Source organism: Choristoneura fumiferana, chromosome 13 (assembly GCF_025370935.1).
Source record: "Choristoneura fumiferana chromosome 13, NRCan_CFum_1, whole genome shotgun sequence".
NCBI classification, from domain to species: domain Eukaryota; kingdom Metazoa; phylum Arthropoda; class Insecta; order Lepidoptera; family Tortricidae; genus Choristoneura; species Choristoneura fumiferana.
In genome coordinates, this window is record NC_133484.1 from 2,565,247 (window position 1) to 2,587,516 (window position 22,270).

The following is a 22,270-nucleotide window of genomic DNA, read 5'->3' on the forward strand; positions in this document are numbered from 1 at the left end:
TGAGCTTCACAATCCCAAATTCTGTCCACGGAACGTCATTTTTACTCAAGAATGGTACGTGTAGCGGTTGAAATAAAAAAGCATAAGAATTTCAACCGGGACGATGGGTATAAGCGTTCATCTTCGTGGAATCCTGTTATTATAAGTGTCGGCGTCGGGATGAATGTTCGGAGGGACGATCGGACGTTCTTAGTGTTGTGTGTCGGTGTGATAGGGTGACTAATAAAAGTGACCAAGTGCGGGTAGTTCGTGATACGAGTGCCGGCACTATTAGTGATCAAGTGCGGGTAGTTCGAAGAACTCGCGCTGCTAGGCAGACTTGACACCCCACACTTCAGTCTACTCGTGACCACGGCAACTGTAACGTTGCCGAAACGTCGAGGTAAGTATTACTTGTGTAATAATAGCGTGATAAGTCCCGTTTGTGGTATTTTGACTATGATCGCGAGTCCTTCGAACTACCCGCACTTGATCACTAATAGTACCAGCACTCGTATCACTAACTACCCGCACTTGGTGATTTTTATTTGTCACCCATCACACCGACTCACAACACTCATCCCGACGTCGACACTTATTAATAACAGGATTCCACGAAGATGAAAGCTTATATCCATTGTCCCGGTTGACATTTTTATGCTTTTTTTATTCAACTGCTTCACGTACCATTCTTGAGTAGAAATGACTTTCCGTGGACAGAATTTTGGGATTGTGAAGCTCAATCCAGTGGTTTGGTCCTGACTCCAACAAATGCTCGGCTATGGCTGACTTGTTTGTTTATAGCTGAGAGGGTCAAGGAAGATATTGCAGCTGTTAAAAATCGCCAAGTTAATAAATTTTTATCCCGGAAAATAGCATAGTTCCGGCAGGATAGCGATAAACGAACTGATGATGTTGTTGATGACGATGATGATGAACTGATTTTCACTACCACCACTGGCGTACTAACGCTGCTTGCTTGCATTAATGCTTACATGCTTGCTTGCTTGCTTGCATGCTTGCTTGCATGTTTGATTGCATGCTTGCTTGCACTATTTCTTGCACATTTGGGAGTATTCTTGCTTGATTTGTTGTTTGCATGCGTGCTTGCCTTCTGGCTTCACGCTTGCTTGCGTGCATGCTTGCACTATTTATGCTTCCTCCAACACACTGCTTGCAGCTGTGAGGGAGTGGGACGCCAGCCCGCTTCATGAGCGCTGGAGGAGATACCATAGACCGGTCATCGCGGGATCGGGTTAGCCCGCGTTGTTCATCAAACCCAGGCCGATAAAATTGCATGTTTGTTGAGTTGATTGACAAAATTACATGCTCACTTGCAAGCTTGCTTAGGTGGTTGCTTACATGCTTTCTTGCATGCTTGCTTGCACTATTTCTTGCACATTTGGGAGTATGCTTGCTTGAGTTGTTGTTTCAATCACTACAATTTGATGCCTCCTACGACCTAACATTAACAAGGTATTTTAATGAACTAAAAGAAGCAAGCAAGGTATTTTACTTTAAGTGCCCTTACACCCATAAAGTAACCTCAACTTTTAAAATGTCTGTTTGTTACTGTCCCTTACGACCAACAATTTACTCTAGTTTTAGCTTTTGATGTCCCTTACGCCCATAAGAGTATTCCTTATTTTATAAGTTGCTGTTGTTTAATGCCCCTTACGACGTACCAATTACACCTTTTTTTAAAATGTCTGTTTGCTACTGTCCCTTACGAGCGACAATTTACTCTAGCTCTTGCTTTTTATACCCCTTACGCCCATAAAAGTATTTCTTATTTTATAAATTGCTGTTTTTTAATGTCCCTTACGACGTTCCAATTATACCATTTTTAACTCTCAACATACATAATTAATTATACAGGCCAATTATTATTATATATGCATCATCATCTCGGCCTATATACGTCCCACTGCTGGGCACAGGCTTCCTTTATTAGGATATGTCAGGACAGCTGTCAGGATAGCTTAAAATAAACAAAGTAGCTAAGAGAAATTTACCTCAACATCCTTGACTGAAATTCCATTACGGAAATGTTAGCTCGACGTCAACCCATTAGGGGATCCATCAACTTATTGGCATATTATAAAAAAATACGCGCGTTGACAAAGAACAAACGTAGGCAATCAAATACGTCCTCCGTGTTTGACGTGTCTGGCACGACTGACCGAATGTGCAACGCGCAAACGCTCGGCGCGTGGAAGGTAGGTAGACGCGTTAGTATTTTGATGTTAGGTACAAGAAATAGGTACTGGCGGTAAGGTTACGCCCAACAACTTCTTGCTTTTTTATCTTATTCGTTATAAAATGTTGGGGTGTAAAGGGCAATGAAACAATAATTGACCCATACGCCCTTTTATTATATTTGTTGTTTTTTTTTTAACGACATGAGCCGAGTCTTAAAGGACATATGAGACTGCCACAGCCCCTTACAACCCAAATATTACAAAAAATAATACATTTACGCCATTTTTCAGCTCAAATATTTTATATCATGTCCCTTAAGCTATTTTATTTTAAAATAATAAATGTTGATAATAGCAAAAGTAAGGGCCGTATCGTAACTTGAATACTACCAATCGACAGAGAAAAAAAAACTCTAATTTTCTATGTTTAAAAGTGATTTTCGGTATTATGTCCCTTACGCCAATTGAGACTTCCACCATCGATATATATCACATCGCATCGCAGTATCGCAAATGCTTACAGAGTAGTGGTGGTTGGCTGTTCGTAATTTTTCCTTTGTCAGTTTAATCTTAGGAAGCAAAATTAAAAAGTTAGAGCAGCGGACAATAATGGATTTTCATACATACTTCATGGCCTAGGCCATGAAGTTATGTAGGGAGGCGGTAGGGAGCCATAAATGAGAAACTTCATGTCTCCATTTCGTGACATTAACGCATACATTTCCGAGCATGTTTGAGAAAAATAGTTTTATTGTCATGGAACGACTAGAACCGAGCCACTATGCAATTATAGCAAACGATAACATCAAGACACGTTTTCATTGCGTTTCAAATGTTTCCATAAATAAAAGAATTTCTTTGACCTCGATCTAACAAAAATAGAAGCACCCAAGTTACATTGATATTGACATTACTTAGATTGTAAATACAATTAGCGCATATTAATATTACGTGAAAAACGTTCTAGACGCAGATTTTGCATTTTTAAAGCTTTTATAATTGTTCAAGGTTTCTTTGTTTGTATGTCCATTAAGGTCCACGTCTAATCAGTGTATTAACTGAAAATTTGGACGAGGTTGGAAAGCATATAATAATACATATGTTAGGATATAAGGATGGATGGCAAATGTAAGTACATTCAACGCAAAGTACCTACCTACAGTCAGCAGCCTGTATCTATGTACAGTTAAACTTTGAATAAATACACAGTAAAACTGAAAGTTGTTTCCTATTTTGTTAGTACCTAAACTGTTTTTTGCTCTCGAATTTTTGCCAGCGCCAATTTGGGATGGCCTTGAGACAGCCAAATCATATGATTAGCTTGTAACAGAACGTAAGGCTGATCATTTTGAGATTATACGTTGTATTTCTGCACAGAAATAACAAGTTTTTCGTCAATATAGCTTTGAATTGAATAAAGAAACGTATGCAGGTAAGTAGGTAGGTAGTAGTTGAAAGGAAAAATACTTTTAAGTGTCTCATTAAAACAAACACTGTTCAAAAACAAATACAATTGTAATACTTAGTTATGTAACTTCATGTCCCTGGCTTTGATACGATATAATGAATTCAAATGATGCTGTCACTTATATTATAGCTAAACGTAGCATCCCTTAGTAGTCTGTGATAGCAAAAACTGATATGTCATAATGAATTGGATTACTTAACTTAAATTTTTATGTGTTCATAAAATGTGAATAATAGAGCTCTTGCCTTCTCTCTTTACCTTCTCAGCTGTGTACATATCATAATGTTTATATGTCACTCTATTTGGTCTATTTACCATTACCTACCATCATTTTGTATCAAATAGAGACTATCCTTAGTTATCCCACTAATTAATATTATAAATGTGAAAGTTTGTGAACATGTCTGGAGGTTTGGATGTTTGTTACACAATGACGTCTAAACCGCTGAACCGATTTAGATGGAATTCGGTATACGGATAGTTTGAGTCCCGGGAAAGGATATAGTTTTTATCTCGGGAAATTTCATAGTTCCCGCGGCATAGCGATAAACGAATACTACGCGAACGGAGTCGCGGGCAACAGGCTAGTGAATGTGAGTGAAACGGAAAAATGCCTGTTATTTATTTAAAAGAACCTTTCATATACTACAAGCATTCGTTATTTTCTGTAAATGACTAATGTAATAAAATACAATTTTGTAACATCATTTAGGAAGTATCTACTAAACAAAACAGAAAATAAAATCGCAATGACGCATGTATTTCGGATGAATTTATTATAACACGAAGAATAATAGTTGCTGCTGTAGTGTCCGCGGTTGTTACAATGTCACGTATGTTTTCACGCTACACCAATTAAATAAGAACCGGTTACGTCAAAACGCCGGCCGGCGTTTCTTTTTTTACTGCCACGGGTTTTACCAGCGTAATTAGTTTTTATTACTTGTCATCTGCCCATGGTCAGAACATCATGATATTCTGGGCAAACATTCTGATCGTCTCCTTGTGTTTAATACAATGAAATAAGTATAATACCTACAAGAGAATTGTTTAGGAAATCTAATTAACACAATATGATAAATAAAAAGTACCGTTTATGACTTTACGTGCGGAATTCGCAAGACCGGTTTTTTTAATGAATTGTCCTCAAACTAATTTAATATGTTATTGTTTCTAGATTTTCCATTTAATTAGCTTAATTAGTAACTAAAATAAAGGCGTGGGAGTGGGAAACAAGTGAAATGTTTCAAGTGGCAGCAACTGACAAGCGAAACTGGTTTGGGCTAAATAGAGCGTTAACTTTCACTTCTAAATTATTTTGTGTACTTTTTCATTCTATTGTTGGAATTGATTAATGTATTTTTGCGTATATTGGTAGGAAGCTAATTTCTTTTTTCCATTAGCGTTGTGGTTGAGGCCGACGAATGGTTGTTTACCCACTGGAACTTTTTATTTTATTCGAAATCGATATCATTAGCTATTGCTTTAAAAAAAAAAATAAAGTGCTGAATGTTCGTAACCGGCATTAATACACGAATTAAACAAAACTACCCACTTATTATTATTAATAGGTACAACACTTATTTGATGACAGAACAATATAAACAAAATTGTTTCTACTGTTGACTAAACTATATTCGCTATGGTAATAGTTAACGAATTAAAATATTAACAATTGTTTTTCGTTTCACGTATCGATAAAGCGTGGTGCTTCACTATTTTTATTTCGTTCGATTTTTATTATTCCGACCGCATTCATTGTTTTTTAGCAATCTCTGGGAGGCAATGACATCCTCAACTTAAACTAAACTAAATAAACATTACTCACGTTATTTATTTGATAAACTTTTATTCAATTAGGTACCTACCATTTTGGCCTTCTATAAAATGATAAAAACTGTCTTTAAAACCACAATATTTTTCTACTAACGTTATGGTTTTTTTTTATTCCAACTTTCCCACTCGGGAACAATACTTTTTTTTTAATGTAAAAATGATTCGATATTTGGATTTTCTGACGTAAAATTTATCATTTAATCATTTAAATACTTACATTTTTTTATAAAGGTTCACACACACAGTCCGAGACGATGGCACCGAGTGCGCGGCGGGAGGCGGGCGTGGCTTTTATACCGACGCCTGCAAGGCTACTACGAAACTCGTAACTCGAAGTTCGTGTCGTGCGGTCCCTCTCGCTCTCGTATCAAACAGTGTAAGTGTCAGAAGGACCGCACGACACGAACTTCGAGTTTCGAGTTTCGGAGTAGCCCAGCTGGCCTGTTGAGTCTCGAGGTTTAAAACAGACAATAGCCATATAAAAATCTAACAGGGGGATTAATTATTTGCAGTAGGTAACTCCTTTAATGCATGTTTTTTTCGCACTAGATTTTGTTCCAAGATCGGAAGGAAGACTTGTGCGGCATAAAGCGAATTTAAAAAATCAAAAACCCGACTGCCCTAAAAACTATAAGTAAATAATAACTAAAAAAAAAGGAAAACAAGTGTAGTACCTAGTCTAGAACTATCTTGTAAACCGTTTGTCCAAAAAATATGCAAAAAATATGGAAAGGTAGGTAACGCTTAATAAATACTTTCAACGAAAATTGGTTTCAACATGATCGGTCGGATATAATAATAATAATAAAACTTTATTTCAGACGTTATTACATCCATATTTAATAGTGTTAGTAATTCTTAATCTATGTTACTTTATCGCCTACTTAAATCTAAATCGCGCTACAGCCTTTATTTGACCGACCCAGTACGCCAGAATGGGGCAATCGTACCTATCAGCTATGACACTCAGGATGCTGTTAGTACTCCTCCTGAGTCTAGGATATACCGTTTTTGAGTTATTGCCTAAAAACTTCGCTTCTCAACAAAAGGACGTAAGTGCCGTGAAGATACGCTCTTTTTCTGGGAATATTTTAAGACTGTAGTAAGTGTTTTAATTGTGTTATAATGCACATAATATTACTTGATTTTTTTCGTTGTTTCGCTCTTGGCAGATTTTTTTAAAATTTTGGTGTCGTTATTTTTAATATTATTACCCGACTACCCGAAGGAGGGTTATGTTTTTTTCGAGCGTATGTATGTATGTATGTGGATATGTTCTGGACGACCAGATAGCCTAGTGGTTAGAGAACCTGACTACGAAGCTTGAGGTCCCGGGCTCGATTCCCGTGTCGGGCAGATTTGTATGAAAAATACGAAATAATATTTCAAATATTTCAATATGGCGTCTGCGAAAAAAAATTGCGCAGGAATGAAAAAATATATTTTGTATTGTAACAATATGGGTCAAATTAAAGCTAATAATGTGCCCATTCTAAATATAATATGGGTTATTATAATACTTTTAATCTACCGTTTTCACATAAATATCAAAAAAGTGTAAAATAAAACATTAAATTAAAAAATCAAAAAACCTGGCTGCCAAAACTAAAAGGAAGAAAATAAGTCTAGTGGTCTAGAACTCTGTTTAAAGTTCAACAGTCGGGACACATTTAAATCGTGACGCTCAAAAACTCTTATTTCATTCTTTTAGGTATGATGTTTCTTTTAAAAAAATAGGTAGTGAAAATCATAAGACCGTCGGGTTTTTTTTTGTATTTTTTTGTATTCCAGGTCATGAAAATCGCCGGTCGCCGCGACTTATCGCTAGCAAGTAAATAAGGTATCATTCCTTGTGAATGAATCTTTACTTACGCATCGCACCCAATGCTGGGAGAACGCTCTGTTTTTATTCGTTTTCGGGTTTCAGCCATTGCATCTACATGATTTACAATGTTATGTAAATATCTGAAACCTGAAAATAATTTGTTCACAATCGAGATTGCAAATGCAACATATGCGAAATTGCACAGGTATTATTTATGTAGAAAACTTAATACTGGCCGTTTTCCTGTCAATTTTGGTTTTATTCAAAAACGACGAAGCCTGACAAGTACAAATACGAGTGTAGAATTGAGTATATCTATCTATCTAATCCTACGGTACCTTTGTGCACAGTATGTTAATAGTTATTTATGTGGCTGGTGCATAATGAGAGGCATTAAAGCTCGAGTGTGGTTTTATGAAACGAGCCGAAGGCGAGTTTCATAATAAGATCACACGAGTGTTTTAATGCCTAATTATGTATAGCCGCATACATAACTTTATCTACATGCATATCATAAGTTTTCTATAATATGTTCAGATATGGCCTGTATTTTTAAGTTAGTGTTACTGATAACTAGTTTGAAGTACCTACCAAAGCTTAGGTAAATAAAAGAGATAATAAAAAACTAAAGTTTTATTTATAATAATAATTATTATCTACATGCATGTCATAAGTTTTCTACATATGTACAGATATGCATTGTTAAAAAAAGTATTACCGATACTTAATGTAAACATTAAGATGCACTGCACTTTAATGTAACATAAGATGCACCGCAGATACCAGGTTTCTTAATAAAGGCCATTTGATAGTCGTTTCTGAACATATAATAGGGAAGTTATGATATGCATGTAGATAAACGCAATATAATAAACACGACATGTCAGGTAAGAAATTCACAAAAGTATTGTCAAATGTTTAAAAACAGAACAATGTATAATAACCTCCTAACGCCTAGAGTCCTTTATAAAGGACTTATTGTAATTTTAAATTAAACTCTATCATAAATAACATAAAGTTTGATGTTCATAAATCAAAAATTTGACTTGGGCGATAGGAGGATAAATAGTAAGTAATCGAATACAATTAAATGTCAGCCAAAAATTATAATAATAGGTAATTAATAACAAGAATCAACACTAAAAATGGAAATAAAATTAAAATTATTAAATTATTAGAGGCCTTTGCCCAGCAGTGGGACACGGTTATAGGCGAAATATAATAATTATTATTATTTATTTTGTATTTTGGTACAGATTTTTTAATGTTTTACATATTATACATATATATTTAGGTATTTAGGGTTTATGTTAGGTTATTTTAAATAAAACCAAATATTATCCGTTTTATTTAAAATAACTTAAAATGGTAGCAGAGCGTGAAATTTAAAATTAATAAATACACTCCGTGTACATTCAGTGTTATTTAAAAATGACGAGCGCAAAAATCGACCCTCTTACGAGAGAAAATTATGATACCTGTCCTGTGCCCTTAGTGTAAGTTTTCGGTTAAAAAAAACATCTCGATCGCGTTCGCGTTAAAATCTCAATTTGTATGGAAACACGAACAGCGCCTCTAGCGGAACGTTTGCGATGTTCGTGTTTCCATACAAATTGAGATTTTAACGCGAGCGCGATCGAGACGTATTTTGTAACCGAAAACTTACACTAGGGGTACAGTGCTCTTATACATGTAGGTTATACAAGCGGAAGTCATACTTATACGGCATACCTAAGCTATGGAAATGTATTGAAAATCCCGTCAACGTGGATTCAAGCACAACGGATAAGGAAGGAGACCGACAAGCCGAGTCAGAGCTTATTCACATAATATCTCCATCGGAGTTAAGCAAATAAAACATTGCAAAACTGCCAAAGAGTTATGGGATAATCTCAAAGTACATACGCCAGCACGGGGCATGCGAGCGTCCCTTGAAGCAACTCATGCTTACAAAATTAGAAGGGAATGACGTCCTAACACATCTCAACAAATTTATGGATAATGTTGACAAGCTGGCTGACATGGATATAAGTATAAATGAGGATTTACTTACGATCATCATGCTTTACTGTACCCTTAGTGTAAGTTTTCGGTTATAAAATACGTCTCGATCGCGTTCGCGTTAAAATCTCAATTTATATGGAAACACGAACAGCGCCTCTAGCGGAACGTTTCCATACAAATTGAGATTTGAACGCGAACGCGATCGAGACGTATTTTGTAACCGAAAACTTACACTAAGGGCACAGTCTTCTATAGGAGTACGAAAATTTTAGGGTTGCAACCGAAACGCGCGATAAACTTCCGTCTCTTGATGAACTAAAAATCAAAATTATCGAAGAGTCTGAAGCACGTCACAATAGAAACAGCACATCTAATGATGAACCTGAATCCTCACATCAAGAAGAAGCTTTGTACGTCTCATTCGGTCTCATGCAAAATCTGTAAACGAAGAGGAAATATCTTCAAACGAAAAACCACACTCTGCTACCATGTTAAGTTATTTTATTGTTATCGGGTACACAACGAGGTATATACGAAAATTAAAATTAAGTACAGAGTACCTATGTACAATGACTTCTAATGGATCAATAATCAACCGAAAATCAGTGAAAGCTCTCGACTTGAACTAGACCACCCACACAGTACCTAACGTTTGTGCGTACTCCACTTTTGTTTTTAACACCACGAGAACTTAATTTACACAATAGATAAGTACTAAACATCGCAGTAAAATGGTTTAAATGTAACGGCTCACTTTGTCTAAGTACCTTTTAGGGTTCCGGAGCCAAAATGGCAAAAACGGAACCCTTATAGTTTCGCCATGTCTGTCTGTCTGTCCGTCCGTCCGCGGCTTTGCTCAGGGACTATCAATGACAGAAAGCTGTAATCTTGTTTATATATACACTGAATCGAACAATCGTCTTAGCAAACCCCTAATGGTTTTAAAATACCTATCCAATCCAACGATACCCCACACTACTGGGTTAGATGAGAAAAAAAAAATCACCACCACTTTACGTCTTCGAGCGTCCCCCCCCCCTCTAAAATCTGAACCAGTGGGTGGAAACATTTGAAAAAATTCAGGATGGTAGTAAATATATCAAACTTTCAAGGAAAACTATAACGGCTAAGTTTTCTCGAGAATTATTAGTAGTTTAAGAGTAAATAGCAGCCTAATGTATAAAATATACCTAAACTTGGAAGATTCCATATAAAATACCAAATCCTTAGAAAAATATTACTTAATTTTTTCGTAATGGCTACGGAACCCTATTTTGGGCGTGTCCGACACGCTCTTAGCCGGTTTTTCTTTTATTGGTAAACTAGTGGTTTGACCGATGACCTACCAAGCAGCTTAGGGGCTTGTGAATACAATTCTAAGTTTTTCAATACCTATTTGAAATAAATAAAAAATACGCCTAACGAGTTCCTTGCGTTTACTTGCTTTCTATTAGAAAAATAAACTTCTTTACTGTCATCGAGTACAAATGGAAAATCGGCAGCTCGAATTTATGTGTCCGAGAAAAAATTACAATTTGAAATATTTACAACAACAAGGAAAACTGTCCATAATATTAATATCGTCAAAAATGGAATATTGCCTGTTTCCGTACTTAGAAAAATATCCTTTTTTACTTAGAAATATTCATACTTAGAAATTTAGTTCTAAATATTTTTCAGCACAATTGAATTTTGTTGACTATTCATGAATTTTGGATCGTACATATTTATTTCACATTTTTAGACAAGGCCTGTGCACAGCTGTGGGATATATATAAAGGCCAGATATGACGTAGTTAATAATAATTATTATATTATTTTATAAGTGTTCTTTATTAATTACTGGATCAAGACATGATAATAATGGTACAAAAACCGGCCAAGAGTGTGTCGGACACGCCCAAGATAGGGTACCGTAGCCATTACGAAAAAATCAAGTAATATTTTTCTAAGATTTAGTATTGTATACGGAATCATATTACCTTTGACGATTTCAATACAAATTCTTATAACTGACATTTATGTAAATTATAATGTAATGATGTATTGAATGAATAAATAAACTAAACTAAACTAAACTAATCATCCAAGTTTAGGTATATTTCACACCTTAGGCTGCTATTTTATTTAAGTACTACTAATAATTCTCAAGCAATCTTACCTACTACAATTATTATTATTTCTATTGTACCACTGTCGGCGTGTCTGATATTATATATTCGTGCCAAATTACAGCTTACTGTACTAACGGTCTCTGAGCTTAGCCGCAGACAGACAGACAGAGAGACATACGGATAGACGGAGAGTAGTTGCCTACAGAATCCTAAAAACGTCACGTGATCAAAACATAGCCCTCAATCTTCAGTTTACGCGTCCGCCTCGCACTTGACCGTTTATTTTTAAGCAGGTAGGTATTAAATTACGTATTTATGTGTTATGCTTGATTTGTACGGTAAATCTCGTTGCTTATCATTGTTTCCTGTTTACAATAAAATTCATTTAGGATAAATCTAAATTAGTAATGCTGGTGACTAAAGACCAGACTACGCTTGGTTACTTACCTAAACTTAAATTATAATCATCATTGTCAGCCAATAGTCGTCCACTGCTGGGCATAACAGTAATTCTACTAATAAAATTATAAATGTTAGATTATTATGTTAGATTTCATCCGTATATTAATACACGCTAAGTGGACGGATTGCGATGTAATATGGTATTCAGATGGGGCCAATTCAGGAATAATGCTCAAGCTGTTTTTTTATTCCAATATTCTGACGGAATTGGGACATCATTATTATCATCATATCAGCCGTAGGACGTCCACTGTTGGACATAGGCCTCCCTCATAGACCTCCAGTGGTTGCGGTTGGAAGCGGCTTGCCTCCATCGTGAACCCTCGACTTTAACCAGATCATCCGTCCATCTCGTTGGTGGACGTCCTACACTGCGCGGCTGCGCTTGCCGATCCGTGAAGTCGGTAGTATAATTCAGTTATTTTGTGACAAAATATCCACGTGGCAGACTTGGGTCTGTGCATCTGTCGTCCACGTAGTATGCCGACACAGAATATATAATAGTACGCGCCGAGTAGGTATGATGACTTCATGCGAGATCAATTCGGTACAGTTTAAAATAACGCAAGTCATGATGATGTTAGGTACTATATATTTATATCTTGTACAGTTTCCTGCCCGGCTACTGGTATTATTTGAAATAACAATAAACAATAGGTACAAGTTATGTACGTTTGCCCATCGACTTTTCAACTTCGGTATGTACCTACATATATCAGTGGCGGATTTATGTTTATTAGGAGTGTAGGCCACTTTATATCCGCCGCTTTCGTAAATTAATTTCGTCTTCTAAAATAATTTTCTCGTTGAAATCTGCCGCCCCTAGGCCGCGGCCTATACGGCCTATTGACAAATCCAGGACTGACATATATATGTATTAACTTAAGATACCCTATTGGTGCCTTGTTTTTGTCTTAATTCAGTAAAAACACTAGCTGCTAAACCAGAAAATTCATTACAATACGAGTAGGTATAGAAACACTAAATGTAATGTAATAAAGTATAAGTAGGTACATGACTTTAATGGCCAGTTGTTGCCATACACGCTATGCTTCGAGATTGAAAGTTTCTTTGCGAACATCTTTCCGCTGGCGTTCGTGTGGTCTTAGTGTTTGTATTTATATATTTATATGTTTTAGCAAGAACCATATATACGGTTCTTGTTACTACTGTTAAAACATTCAAATGACAAGTGTTTTAACTTTTTCAATTGACCTGCTAACGGAAGCTGAGGGGACTATAACATACAACCTTGGTGCACGGAATTGCACGGAAACCAATCGATAATGGATTATATAAAAACTTAATGAGTCATGGTTCGATCAGTAATAGACAGTAGAGTTACGAGTACCTAGCTGCAAAAGTACAAGTACAAGTAGCTGCAAGGAGCGGTATTCTTTTAGATCATTCATGGCAGGGTAAATAACCTACCTTCATAAATTACCTAACTTTTAACTTCATTTGCTCAATCGGGCCATGAATATTTGCGTTTTTATAACCATTTTAAATCTATCAAAGTAGCCCCAAAATTTCCTAATGTTTAAAGGCGTTAATGTGACAAGGTACAAAAGGTCATCTGATCAGCTTCACCATACGTGTAATTAAATGTATGGTAACAAAGTTGAATATCACAAAAACGACTAAACCGATTTTGATGAAAAATGTCGAAGAATCATCGCTAGAAAACCTGATTTTAAATAAAAAACCGCATTCAAATCGGTCCACCCGTTTAAGAGCTACTGTGCCTAAGACAGACACACATAGAGCTCAAGCTTATAACACCCCCCTTTTTGCTGGGGAGGCTCAGGTCGAGGGTTAAAAAAAACTAGCTTTTTCTGAGACTTCGTTTGTCAAGAATTCGTTATGCTATCCTGTGGAAACTATGAAAGTTCAATTTATTATATTTTTCCATACAAATTTTATGAGTTGGTTTGTGACGCCCATACCGTGTATGAAAAAAGTCACAAAACTGACACTTTTTAAACTATCGGAATCGATTGTGCTCTTGATTCTGAGTACCTGAAAAACCATATTATTTTTCTAAAATTGGGAAAAAAAGAAAAGGTAGGTAGGTACAGTCGAGTTCATAAACTAGTGAGCAAAATTTACGCCGTCGCTATCGAGTACGGTCACTTTAAACTCATGGTAGTGGTATTGAACTCGCTTCTACGCCGTTATTTAACAATAGAGTCCAACAGTGGTGTAGCGGTATAGCACGCGGTACGGAATACCGAGGACCTGGGTTCGATTCCCAGTGTTGGTCTTATTTTTCTGGTTTTTCTGTGCATCTATATTTCAGTTTGTATTTTCAATAGAGTCGTGTTCAGATATTATTGATCAAAATTTTGCTCACAAGTCTATGAACTCGACTGTACACTTTGTATTGAAAATGCCCTGGTAGTACCTACGAAAATGTTGTTTGGACGAAGTGTATTAAAAACGTGATTGTTAACATTGTCCATGAATAACGTTTAATTTGATGTTCCCGAAGAGCGACCTCAAATCTGTTCCCTCGGCCAATGTCTTCAAGTTCTCACATGTCACCTGACCTCCCATCCAAGGATAGCACCTACCATGCATGACGACCCATTGTAGACAACGGGTTCTGGCCTGAAAAGGCAGCGCTGTCAATTGTTTTTGCTTTTGTTTTTTTGAAAGTGTGAACTTAGAACATGGTCGAATTTTTGGTCGATTGTTCGTGGTAACTTTATATAGTAGATTTAGGGTGAACTAGCCTGTTACCCGCGACTCTGTCTGCGTAGAATACGTTTATCGCTATCCCGCGGAAGCTATGCAATTTTCCGGGATAAAAACTTTTTAAGAAGTTTTAGTCCAATATGAAAATTAAGATCGTTTGTGGCACTGTATGCTGTATGTGATTCCATACCCTTTTAAGGCAAAGATCAAGCCACATTAAACTTTCTAATAAATGTTCACAGACTAACGATCGGAAATGTAATTAGTTTTGTTTAGCTATGTTCATTTCTTTTACAGGATGATACAAGTGGCGGAACACTCGATTTCCTAGATACTCCTATGCTTGATAGTTCTAACGTGGTTCTAACCATACTTCAATAGGTCAGCGTCATCGACTCTAAATGAAATGACTAATATTCGTCAATCGTCACTACGTCATTTGGGAAACGCCATACCATATGAGTAGTTTTGTTTTCCGTGAATTAGGTTATGATTATGACTGCTTCCAGTCGTAATGTCTTTTCATCCAAAATAAGAGCAAACAAAAATAAGAATAAGACAGCCGGTGAAATTACTGGCACTTGAGGTATCCTATCTTAGGCCTCTAGGTTGGCAACGCATCTGCAATCCCCTGGTGTTGCAGGTATCGTTGGGCGGTGGTGATCTCTTACCATCAGGAGACTCACTTGCTAGTTTGCCATCCAGACGAATAAAAAAAAATGTGTCTTATTTTATCAATGAATCAAAACTTACTTTATTTTACTATATTTTGAGCGATGCGATTTCAAAAGATTAGTAGATAGATCTGTACTATAGTGGGTAGGTTACCTACATAACCATAGGATCCCTACGTCCCTATAAAATTTTTACAAGCACTCGTAAACTCATATGTTTTAAATATAACTCCTGAAACGGTCCTAAACGAAATTTACCAAAATCGATTTAGTAATTATGACTATTGATTTGACTCATCTCTGCCCCCTATCACAGAATTCAAGTGAAACTTTTTGAGAAACACTTGTGGTACAGTCACCAGCACTAATATCTGATACGACTCTATTTGTAGGGGCGGTGGGACGTATCAGATGTTTTTGCACGCTCCGCTGTGGCAGATATTAATGCTGGTGACTGTACAGGAGCCTGGAATAAGATAACTGTCGGTAAAAGTAGAAAATAAAAATAATTTATTAATTTTGAGAATGAAATGCAGTTTTGCTTTAGACTATGAGGGTATAGCAACCGTAACCTCACCTCCTGAGGTCCATTGTCTTCTGACAGGATCCTGGCCTTTCGCAGAAATTAAAGTGAGCGGCAAAAAATCTGGCCCTCAAACGTATGCAGTAATAGGTAATTGTGTATGAAGAATGGGCCAAATTTTGTGCCGCTGAGCATATTTTTCAAATGATTCACTTTCCAACTGTGGATGAACTGTTTTTTAAACTAAATTATTATTATTATTATAGCCTCTTTATTTCCATTTTGAATCAATCATTTCATTATACCAAAAAAAAAAAATACATAACATTTCATTTCATAATACAATTCAATATGGACCCCTCAACGGGTAAAGGCCTCCTCCATTTCGTTCCACAAGTGTCTGTCCTTTGCTTTAGTAAGCCAGTTTTCGCCAGCATTTCTCACTAATTCATCCTTCCATTTTTCTTTCGGTCTACCTCTTTTTCGTTTGTTTGTTGGACCTTGCCAATAAGTTACTAATTGTGCCCATTTTTCTTTATTCATGCGTGCAATATGACCTGCCCATTTCCATTTAAGTTTTTTCGCGTGTTCCAGAGCGTCTATTAATTTTGTTGTTTTTCTTAAACTAAATTATTCAGGATTATTATATTTCAGGACTATTAACTGTAGAATACTATGTTAGGTTAGGTTAGGTTTTAAAATTCCTGTGATAATTCTGGAGTACGGATTCGTTCATAAGAAAGTTGAGAAATAAATCCATTGAGAAAAACATTTTCGGCGAAAAATTAGAGAACCCTGCACACGGCTCAAACAAAGAAACACGAAGCAAATAAAAAGACCAACAAATTTACATTATATTTTATTATCTTTGTCTTTAATAAAGTAATTACAGATAGGCACTAAAAAAATAACCATGCATATGTAAGACCATAATACAATTATATACTTCTTAGATACAACGAACACCGCATCTTGTCTTGAAGATCCAAAGCCACGTGCGGGCGATCGGGAACTGCAAGCGCCAGCGACCGACTGACCCCTAATTTCCTTTAATAGAGTTCCCAAAATGTACTATACATTAGCATCGAGTGACGTCGCAGAAACGTTTGTTATACATACAAATGTAGTGAATGTTTTTCCATCGTATTTTGTCAGAAAAGATCGTATTTATCTTGCTGTCTCAACTAGCCTACTTAAGCTAATTGAGAAAGGAATATAGATACGAACTCATCCGACAACATGCGATGGAAAAACATTCACTAAATCTGTACAAGTTTCCTATTGTTATTTGTTTAGACTAGAGTATAGAGTAGACAATAGGGGGATGATACTAGGCAACTAAATTCCGACTGTTACCAGGAATAAACGGCTCGATAAGATATTAGTCCGTAAAGTAACTGTTGTTAATAGAAACTTTAAAGACGCGATGCATGATTAAAACCCGAACCGGGCTGCAATTATGTTAATGAGTCCAATTTACCGAAACTAATCTGTCGCCGTAAACTCGTACTACATGCCATCCTACGTAAGTTCAACCTATTAAACCGTGTAATATCTGGAAGTACGGTAACAGAACAATTTCCAAGTTTCTGGCCCTAATATTTCTCAATTCCTCTATTCTAAGTATGGGATCTGTCAATCGGAGGAAAATTTAGCAAGTGTATTATTTTACCGGTATTCCGAAAAATTACAACGCGAATTCCTCTCTATTCTTGTCTATAATCTCAAGTTTTTTGACACCATATCGGTGACACATCCAGGAACGTACGCCATTTCTTTTGCTACGTCTCAGTGACATCTTTCGACACTATTAGCTTCCAGTACATGACGGCATCCCTGTTGAAGGAAACTAGAGTTTTATGGCGATGGTCGCGACTGAGTATTGCCTATTGCCCCTGATAACGAGACCCAACGCTAGGGCAGAACAATTAAAAGCTTTAATTAAAATGTACATGACCTGCCATGTCCACAGAAGGCACATAATATCAGTAAACAAAAATGTCCCTTTAAAAAAGCTATCTCGTTACTTATTCGAAACTACCGCTAGTGAATACAAAAACAATAAGACGTAATTTTAAATATCAAGCTATTTATATGTGTGCTATTTAACAGTTATCCATTTAAGTTATCTTTCCAGCGGAATTATTGCTCTGTTTAACTTTTAGAAGAATGTCAATACATCTAGTGGCGTAGCCAACTAAAACAGGTTGAGATAACTAGTATCATTAATTTACTAAATAAATAGATATAACATGAATTATCAACTAAAGTCGAAAGGAAAACGTTGCTCCGCTAAATAAAGAACGTTAAATCCATTGATAGATCACACAGTAAGAGCGCCAACTTAATCGGTGCGTTCTAGAACTGAAGCTTGTCTAGTTCATTGATTTGCGTAACAATATTTCGTTCGGACACTAAATACCGATAATTATACAAAGCTATCTACACGCGCCGCTCTCAACTGCAGATGCCCGCACATTGCGTTAAGCCAGCGCTATGGCCGTTGGTGAGTCTCCGAGATGTGTGGGCGGGCGACTTATTAGTACGTTGTTAAATTAGACCACTGTCTGGGAATGATTCGTAATGTTTGTGTTCAACGTCTCCATCCGTTTTCTCTCCGGCTCTTATATTGACTGGACTTTCTGTAACAATAAACATTTTGTTTAATCACTATTTGGCTATAGTTTGTATATAAACCACACAAATTTATAAATATTTGACAAGGCTCCCTATTCTAAATAGTACAAAAACAATTTAGTCTTTTAAAACGATTTGCTTTGAAAATAATCATTATAGTATCCCCACACCTATCGAGACGGGATTGGTTTTAACCTACCAAAAATAAAATAATCTGACGAATTGAGAACCTCTTCCTTTTTTTTAAGTCGGTTAAATCTAGCTTTATGTCGTCGCGGCTAGGCGAACTCTTCTTACGTGAACTATTTTTTTTAGCATCGTTTGATGTGGGGCCTAAGCAGCGACGAAGCAAGCGACAAAGGCACGCCAAAGGGGCACAGGCCTACACAGACTCTCTTGTGTCATATTGTTGTTTTTATTTGAAGTCTATTTTTGCATTGTATATTTTATTTTTTTGGTTTGCCGAAAAAGTTTCTCGATGAGGGCTACAGCATAGATGTCGCTAGCGTCACTGCTTAAGTGGCTAAATAAGAAACAAACAAGCTGAGATATGAGGTGCATAGGGGAAATTCGTGTTGGTACCGTTGACCATCAGTGGTGTAGCGGTATAGCACGCGGTACGGATTACCGAGGACCTGGGTTCGATTCCCAGTGATGGTCTTATTTTTCTGGTTTTTCTGTGCATCTATATTTCAGTTTGTATTTTCAATTTTGGTATATTGTTGTTTTGCGACACATTTTAGCCGTCGGGTTTACTGTTAAGTTGAAATTTGTGTAAAATGGTTTCAACGGAAGATCTGCGCCGTTAGGAAGACCGGCAGTTTGCTGATTTTGGACCATTTCGTGACATGCGCATTTTTTTTGTAGGTATTTTCTTTGTACCCCATTTTCACAAATTAATTTTTTCTTTCTTTCTTTTTAAATATCACGAATAAATGATTTTTCTTTGTTTCTCCCACTGTCCGGCGGGAGGCTGCCAGGCTGGACCGGGGGCCGCGCTCTTGTGATGATGATGATGACGTTACCTGTCTACTGGCAGCACTGGCGACGCACGCTGTCGGGCGACGCGTGCACGTCAGCCGGCTCCGCGTCGGCGCGGATGACGTCGCCCTCGGGCGGGTCGCGCATCTGCTTCTGCGACACGATCCTGTAGATTTCTGGAAGCGAGACGGACAAGTGTTAGCAGAATCGATCGATTCAGGCGTTAGTTTGCGGAGGTTCATATCAGTGAACAAAACTTATTATTAGGTTACCTCGTTTCTTCTCAAATGGAAACATTGTCTATGCGTCCTAGAGGTGACCACGTCACGATACGATGATAAAATACTTTAAAAACGAAGGCAAGAGCTGACCCATCTCGCCCTAATTTGCGCTATCTACTATTCATTACCTTTCATACCATACAAATATCTCTTATTTCATTTTCTTGATTTTTTTTCTGAATATCAGCAAAACATACACATAGGCTAAACATACACTGGCCTAGGTCAATTGGTGTCAATTGTCCCATGATATTGATTTGTTTATTTAAAATTGTCCACTGGTAAACAGAGCCATATAAAAAAAAAAGAAGACTAACAAAAAATAGAGAGACTGAACTAAAAACAGTATCATAATATTATTGTAATCAAGATTTAATCACGCATCTTTAAAGTACAATATTTTAACTGGCTAACATTTTTGTATCAGCCCAAGCCCTCTCAATCTGAGAGGAGGCCTGTGCCCTGCAGTGGGACGTACAGTCACCAGCACCAATATCTGACACAACAAGCGTGCATAAATATCTGATACGACTCTATTTGTAGGGCCGGAAGGACGTGTCAGATATTTTTGCACGCTCCGCTGTGGAAGATATTAATGCTGGTGACTGTACATAGGCGTACAAGTTTTTTTTCGCTGACTATTTGCATTTTCGTACACACCACACATCCATGACAAATCTCCAGTCAATCCAATCACTAGAGTTAACCCTAAACTTGGCAAGGTGAGGCAAATGTACTCAATTCAAGCCTCGTTGAATTCTTGTAGAGCTAACAAAAATAACTTACAAAAGAATAGAAAAAGCAGATCTTAAATTATATATCTTATTAGATACGCTGCCAATTTTAGGGTTGTGAAATTTCATCCATAATGAGGTACATAGGTAAAGTTACATTTAGGCAGTAGTGTGTAGTTCTGAGAGGCGGCCTGTGCCCGGCAGTGGGACGTAAATAGGCTGGGATGATGAGTGCGTAAATCACTTCGAGCACTGTGACTACTCATGCACTTCCTCTGCTGACTGTACGTGTATACACGCCATTAAGACTGTTACTAAAGTAAAAGCTTACCAGTTAAAATGTTCTGGAATGCTGGCTCGACGTTCGTGGAGTCGAGAGCGGACGTTTCAATAAAACTAAGCCCGTTCCTTTCCGCGAACGCCTTCGCCTCTTCTGTTGGGATCGATCTGGAAATCAAAACATGCGTTAGATAAACATTTTTTTTTTAATTGTCTGGACTTGGGCTTTTAATGTTGCCCTTAGCCATTAAACACTATTTAGAATGAATGAATGACTGATTACATATCGTCACTACTTTAAAAAAAAACTCGTACCTCAAAATAGATAATTTTCTGAGTGAACTTTATGAACATTGTGTCAAGTTTCAATTTTGTTGACATATTGATTTTAGATACGAGATTTTTTTAAAGGAGGTTCGATATTATTCAGTCATATATAAGCGCCGCGACTTTTTCAATACTGTAATGACATTAATACAAGCGGAAAATCATCCACCCAAATTGCGAATTTGAAATACATCAATAAGTAAAACCGGCCAAGAGCGTGTCGGACACGCCCAAAATAGGGTTCCGTCCGTAGCCATTACGAAAAAATTAAGTAATATTTTTCTAAGGATTTCGAATTTTATACGGAATATTCCAAGTTTAGATATATTTTATACCTTAGGCTGCTATTTAAGAGTAAAACTACTAATAATTCTCAAGCAAACTTAGCCGTTATAGTTTTCCTTGAAAGTTTGATATACTTACTACCATCCTGAATTTTTTCAAATTTTTCCACCCGCCGGTTTAGATTTTTGAGGGGGGGGACGCTCGATTTTAATGAAAATTTGCACTTTAAAGTTGACATATTTCGCAAAAAAATCAACGAATCGAAAAATCGTCTTAGCAAACCCCTAATGGTTTTAAAATACCTATTCAACGATAACCCAGGGTTGGATGAGAAAAAAAAACCACCCCCACTTTACGTCTATGGGAGGTAACATTAAAAAAAAAAAGTTTTTTATTGTACCATTTTGTCGGCATAGTTAACATATATATCCGTGCAAAATTACAGCTTTCTAGCATTGATAGTCCCTGAGCAAAGCCGCGGACGGACGGACAGACAGACAGACATGGCGAAACTATAAGGGTTCCGTTTTTGCCATTTTGGGTCCGGAACCCTAAAAAAGCAAATGTGGAAAACGCATTGCGTGACATTTCATTTCTATTTCACTTATTTCTAGTTCTGTAGGAAAATGAGACAACGGAAGCGAACCCTCTCGACACGACGCGACACTCTTAGAACAATAATAATGGGCGTCTTCGGCGCTATGCACAGCACTCGCAGCTCGCGGCGATATCGTTGCGGGCTCCCTTCGCTTTCAGCTCGCAACAAATCGCTAGTGTTAAGGCTCTCAAGTCTTACCTGAGATGCCTCAGATCACTCTTGTTCCCGACCAGCATGATCAATATGTTCTGGTCGGCGTGGTCGCGCAGCTCGCGCAGCCACCGCTCCACGTTCTCGTAAGAGAGATGCTTCGCGATGTCATAGACAAGGAGCGCGCCGACCGCGCCGCGGTAGTACGCCGAAGT

At 37.1% G+C, this 22,270-nt stretch overlaps 2 protein-coding genes across 2 annotated transcripts in view; both read right to left on the minus strand.

The window, feature by feature from the left end:
* The window catches only part of LOC141433890 (glutathione S-transferase 1-1-like), a 26,512-nt gene extending 20,707 nt beyond the window's left edge, over positions 1–5,805 (minus strand). The window contains exon 1 of the mRNA XM_074095998.1: positions 5,702–5,805. The gene's annotated coding sequence lies outside the window, so the exon portion shown is untranslated. The remainder of the gene's footprint in view (positions 1–5,701) is intronic.
* A 12,012-nt stretch (positions 5,806–17,817) lies between these two features.
* The window catches only part of Rab11 (RAS oncogene family member Rab11), a gene marked incomplete in the record, with an annotated part of 7,341 nt that continues 2,888 nt past the window's right edge, over positions 17,818–22,270 (minus strand). The window contains 4 exon segments of the mRNA XM_074096004.1: positions 17,818–18,425; positions 19,446–19,577; positions 20,748–20,863; positions 22,104–22,270. Of these exon segments, the coding sequence (XP_073952105.1) occupies positions 19,450–19,577; positions 20,748–20,863; positions 22,104–22,270 (411 nt within the window).